This window comes from Myotis brandtii, unplaced genomic scaffold (genome assembly GCF_000412655.1).
Source record: "Myotis brandtii unplaced genomic scaffold, ASM41265v1 scaffold18, whole genome shotgun sequence".
Taxonomy (NCBI): Eukaryota; Metazoa; Chordata; class Mammalia; order Chiroptera; family Vespertilionidae; genus Myotis; species Myotis brandtii.
The window spans coordinates 10,684,904-10,690,657 of NW_005356674.1; the positions used below are offsets into that span (position 1 = coordinate 10,684,904).

The window sequence follows — 5,754 nt, forward strand, 5'->3', positions numbered from 1 at the left end:
TCAGAGATGTGAGGAGAGGTCCTGGAGGGGAATGAACCTCCGCAGGTCTCACTTCTTAAGCATTTTAATTTTTATCTTCTCTCCTCTTCAAAATATGTAAGGAGATGGTTCTGAACTAGTTTTCAAACCATGGAATCCAACAAGGATGGGGATGCCTTACCTCTCCCCATCCCCTGCCTTCTGAAAATAGGGATGTCTAGCTCCTTATAACTCTGATTAAGAATTCTTTTGGTAGCCCTGGCTGGTTTGGCTCAGTGCATAGAGTGTTGGCTTGGGGACTGAAAGGTCCCGGGTTCGATTCCGGTCAAGGGCACATGCCTGGGTTGTGGGTTCGATCCCCAGTCAGGGTCGTGCAGGAGGCAGCCAGTCAATGATTCTCTCTCATCATTGATGTTTCTATCTCTCTCTCCCTCTCCTTTCTTCTCTGAAATCAATATATTTAAAAAAAAAAGAATTCGTTTGGTAAAGTGTTTTGTGGGTTAAAGTGTTTTGTGAGTCACTGGTTTTAACAATAACTCATGGCACATTCTTCTATGAGTTAAACGCACTATATGTTAGCACCTTAGAGTGTCTCATAACATGGAGAATCTGAAGGAATTTATGTTATATTGCAGACTGTTTACTTTTATAGCTTATCACTAGAAAGAGATGAAAACATTACAAGGTGAAAATAGTTTAAAATAAAATTATTTCTGTAAATAACTGACATAAAAATCTTGACCTACTTGTCTTCAGAATGAGGCCTGTCTCCCAAGGCTTCAGGCTGACCTCAAGGGAAATTTTGCAGTCTTCAGAAAAGAATGACCTGGCAAATGCACTACTTAAAACGAAGCCTAATTTCGGGCCTCTGTTAGAAAGCGAGGAAGCCACATATTGCTTAGCCAAGTGTAAACTAATCGATTTTAATAGTGGCTTTCTTGTTTACACACATATATACTTGCAATTTTTCCACCATGTAAATTATTTATGTTCTTAGAAACACTTCAGTCTATTACTCCTGTTCTATTTGATAATGTAATGATACATTGTTGGGATTTTCAGGTTTAGATGAATTATTAGATTTTCTCTGCAGTATCCTAGGCAGACAGATCACCAAAATTTTCTTCCTCTCTCTTACCTTCAAAAAATGCTCTATAGGGGGGTATATCCATGTACGTGTAGGTGTGTGCACACGCATCCTCATTGGCAATGGCCTGTGACCTTGGGCCCATCACTCTGCCTTCCCATTACTTTTCCACATTAGAAAGGAATTTAAGTTGGGTGGCCTCTGCCCATGGCATTTTAACCTCATTCACCTGGTTTCCTCATGGACCTTTGAAGGCCCCCTCTCTTGGGTATTTAATCCTCTTCACTCTCTAAAGGTGCTTTTGATCAGATATCTTAGTTCGAGTCCTTGCAGAAGCAGACTGCAAGACAAGGATTTGAGTGCAAATAGTTTATTTGGGATGAAGGTAGGGAGTGGAAAAGTGAGACAAGGAGGATAAGGTGGTCACTAAAGGGTGAGTTACTAAGCCAGCTCTCACTGTGGGCAGCCGGTGCTTAAGTCTGGGGGGAAATGCGGGAGCCAGTGTAGAATGGTTACCTCACAGTTATTCCATCTGAGGGGTGAGGGAGGGCAGTTTATACTGTAACTTCTCTAGTCTTGGTTGAAGGCTGCTCCTGAGGGGCAAGAGGGTGGCAGAGCTGATTGTAGGGACAGGAAGCCAGGAGGTGTGCCCTGGAGTAGTAGGGAAGGGATTATGGGTAGGGTACTCCCAGCATTTTCTATCCCAGGCTCCTGATTGAGATTGTGGTTTAATGACAAGAGCACTGTGGTTTCTGGAGTAGACTGACCCATGCTGTCACCTCGAAGTATTCCTCAATAACCTTCAGGTCCATCTTCCCTTAAAAAGTCAAGGAAAAGCCTATCACTCTTGTCCATATTTAGTCTTTCTAGATCAGTGGTTCTCAACCTTCCTAATGCCGCGACCCTTTAATACAGGTCCTCATGTTGTGGTGACCCCCAATTTCTTTGTTACAAATTGAACATAATTAAAGCATAGTGATTAATCACAAAAACAATATGTAATTATATATGTGTTTTCCGATGGTCTTAGGCGACCCCTGTAAAAGGGTCATTCGACCCCCAAAGGGGTCACGACCCACAGGTTGGGAACAGCTGTTCTAGATCATCTCAAGCACTTCTGTGTCTAAGCTTTTTTTTTTTTTTTTTGGTTAATCCTCACCTGAGGATATTTTCCCCCATTGATTTTTAGAGAGATTGGAAGGAAAAGGTAGGGAGAGAAGGGGGGAGGGGGGAGGGGAGCGAGGGGGAGAGAGAGAGAAAGAGAGAGAAACATCAATGTGAGAGACACATTGATTGGTTGCCTCTTGCACATGCCCCATTGGGGGCCGCAATTGAACCTGCAACCAAGGTACGTGCTCTTGACCTGGAATCAAACCAGAGACTCTTTGGTGCTTGGGTTGATGCTCTAACCATTAGAAACACTAGCCAGGGCGCATGTCTAAGCGTTTTAAACCAGCACACCAAGAGCAACACCTAAGAGGGCTGTGCCCATTAAGGGGCAAGCATAGTGATAGGTGCTGGGGACACAGAAATGAGAGACATGATTCCAGCCCACAGAAGCTCGAGGGCTAGTGGGTGAGTATTGGATGGCTTACCTAGATGGCCTTTTCAAGTGGGAAAGGACTTGAAGTGAATCAACTAATCATAAAAAATTTGTGGGTGCTTTAGAATTTGGGTCCAACATTCTTCCCTTTTAGACCCTGGTTCTTCCTTATTGGCTGAGTGACATTGGATGAAACAGCATCCCATCTCTCTGAGCCTCAGTTTCCTCAGCTGTAAAATGGGATTACTGATAACCTACTTTATGGGATTGAGGATTAAATAAGATAACCTTGAAAAATGGATTACATTTGGGTAGACGAGAGGCATGGGAGAGAGGAAGGTCAATGGATAGGTCACTTAACTATAGTAAGATGACACAGCAGAGGTAGGAAAAATGGTTTTGGAGGCTTGATCATGGAGGATGTTGAATCTCAAGCTCCAGTAGGCACTTTGCTTCAGAGACTGAGGTTTCAGTGTGTCTCAGAAAGGCTGAGGGAAAGGGCCTTCATTCAGTCTTTGCAGTAATATGATATTCTTGGCCCACTTAACTATTCACAAGATCTAGAACTAAACTTTCAGGGAGTTTAGTTTTAATGACCTTCAACTATAGACCCCCAAATCCTGGATCCACCTCTAGAACCACAAACCCTCTTGATGTGGTGGATAATTTGCTTATATGGAAATCTATAAGAATTTAGCACCATCACGACCAGACTTAGAAAACAGCCACTGGTCCATTTTTGAGGCTAAGGCTCAACAAGGTGGCAGTCTCTTAATTACAAGTCAGTTTTGTGAGAAGACTTAGGTCTTACAGGGGTTCAGAAATATCCTCCACTTACCATGCAATCTAATGGACTGGTGTTCTGGAAGGTTCGTGAGAGAAAACTTTCTATTTTGCAGTCAAGATTGTTTGCAATTTCCAACTAACGTATCACATATGTTCCTTTGATCTTTGTCTTAAGCTGCTCATGTTTCCCACTTGGAGGATGTGTCAGAGGAAGAAATGAACAGGCTCCTGGGAATCGTGTTGGATGTGGAATATCTCTTTACCTGTGTCCATAAGGAAGAGGATGCAGACACCAAACAAGTTTATTTCTACCTATTCAAGGTGGGATTTTAACATTTTAAAAGGCTTTTCTTCTTTCTCTCATTGTCCGAATGTGCTTCGTTTCTGTACCCCAGGTCACGGGTGGGAAGGCTCTCAGCTCATGATACATTTTGCCCTCAGGTTTTGCTGAAGCATGCGTTTCTTCCATGACACACCATACGTTGGACACATGACTGTGCTTGAGAGCCTTTGTACGTGTATGCCTTTATTTGCTTATGCTTCCAGATTTCTTTCCATCCACCCATCCATTCAACCATCCAACAAATGTTTCTTGCACACCTGCTCTGTGCATGGCACTCATGTAGGCATGAGGGATAGATCAGTGGGCAAAACAAAGTCTTTGCCCTCGTGGAGTTGACATTTCAGTAGAAGAGGCAGACAACCAACAAGTAAATAATATATTTGCAGGTGGTGCTAAGTGCTGTGAAGAGAAACAAAGTAGGGTAAGTGGAATCAGAATGGCAGGGATGGTAGTGGGTGGGGGGATACAGTAGTGAGGAAGGGCAGTTAGCAAAGGCCTCTCTGAGATGGCGGTTGAGCGGAAACGCAAATGGGGCGATAGGAGCCATCCCTGAAAGGGGCTGGGGGAAGAGCCTTCCAGGCGCCGGAGAGAACAGCACGTAGACTGTGCACCCAGTGAGCTTGATGTGATGTGGGAACAGCAAGGAGGCCAGCGTGTGGAGCCCAGTGGGCAAGGGGCGGCTGGGGTTAGAGGGTGGCCCGAGGGCCTTGACTCTTATGCTTCAAGGGGAACCATCGAGTTTCCACATTTGTTGTGACATCTTACCACTGTGCGCTGTGTCTTGTTGACACTAGTCACTGATTATCACTCCCACTCCCCATAGCTGCCTCTTTGTGGCTCTGCCTCAGCTCCTTTGGGTCGTGTCCCTTCCTCTCCACAGATACACGTCTCCCCAGGTTTCTGATTGCAGTCAGGACTGACAGATGTGGGAGGGAAACTCGTGGTGGGAACTGATAGAAAAACTTCAGGTTGCTAAACATAGATTCAGAAAGAAGGCTGATAGAAGAATGAATTTTTTAAAAACACCGGTTATTGAAGGCACTGTTAACTATGTCAGCGGTCACCAACCTTTCGGACCTCGCGGACCACCAGTGGTTCGCGGACCACCGGTTGGCAACCACTGAATTATGTTGTAAGTGTGTAACCTTTATAAGGATCTATAAAAACAAATACAAAACCCAAAACACTCCACTCAGAGCTTACAGCCAGGACACACTTGCTTCTTCTAATGAGTGCCGGGCTTCATTGTATATGAGAAGGACAGATACATTTTCCATTGAGTTCCCTCTTTTGCTTTGGTTGCTAGGAATCTCAGTGAAAATTTTGTGTCCAATTTCTATAGCTCTTTTTTTTGGTCTGAATTTACTTGATATGTCATTTTTCCTTCTCCCTTTTTATTAACTAATAGTGTGTTTGGGATAGATAGGGGATAGTGGGAGGGAGAATTATATTTTTAAATTTTGGGGTCATGTGGAGATATTAACTCTAAAAAGGTTAATTGGGAGGAGAAAGAGAGAAGAAGATGAGGGAGGGAGGGAGGGAGAAAGAGAGAGAGAGAGAAAGAGAGAGAGAGAGAAAGAGAGAGAGAGAGAGAGAATATATGAATGAATAGCTGAATTCCCCACAGCCTTTAGCAGGCACTAGGCTACTCCAGGTGACAGCTTGTTGACATGGCTGTGAGGCCTGAGTCATCAGATTGAACCCTGGCAGGTTCATACTGTTTAGAGCTTCTTTGGAAAAAGATCTTCGTTGAAGAAAAACAACGCCTGCTTGACTGCAGCTATTATTTGCCTTGGAACTAAGCTCCCTGGCAGTCCCCCGCTGCCCTGTTGGAAGTGAAGGTGGTATCAACGTTTCCATCCTGTCAGCCTCCTCTCGATTCTGTTTATAACCATCCAAATAGGCTGGAAAGCACTGCTTTGCTTAGAAGTACATTCTCTCTCTCTTTCTTACCTCCCTCATCTCTAACAGTGCAAATATATTTGCTTGAGGAACCAAATCCAAAATATTCAGTAT

General features: G+C 44.0%; 1 protein-coding gene across 5 annotated transcripts in view; it reads left to right on the forward strand.

The window, feature by feature from the left end:
* KAT2B (K(lysine) acetyltransferase 2B) overlaps positions 1–5,754 on the forward strand; it is an 86,371-nt gene that overhangs the window by 37,139 nt on the left and 43,478 nt on the right. For all 5 annotated transcript variants that reach the window (XM_014537579.1, XM_014537580.1, XM_014537583.1 and 2 more), the window contains exon 3: positions 3,571–3,716. In XM_014537579.1, coding sequence (XP_014393065.1) covers positions 3,571–3,716 — 146 coding nt within the window. The remainder of the gene's footprint in view (positions 1–3,570; positions 3,717–5,754) is intronic.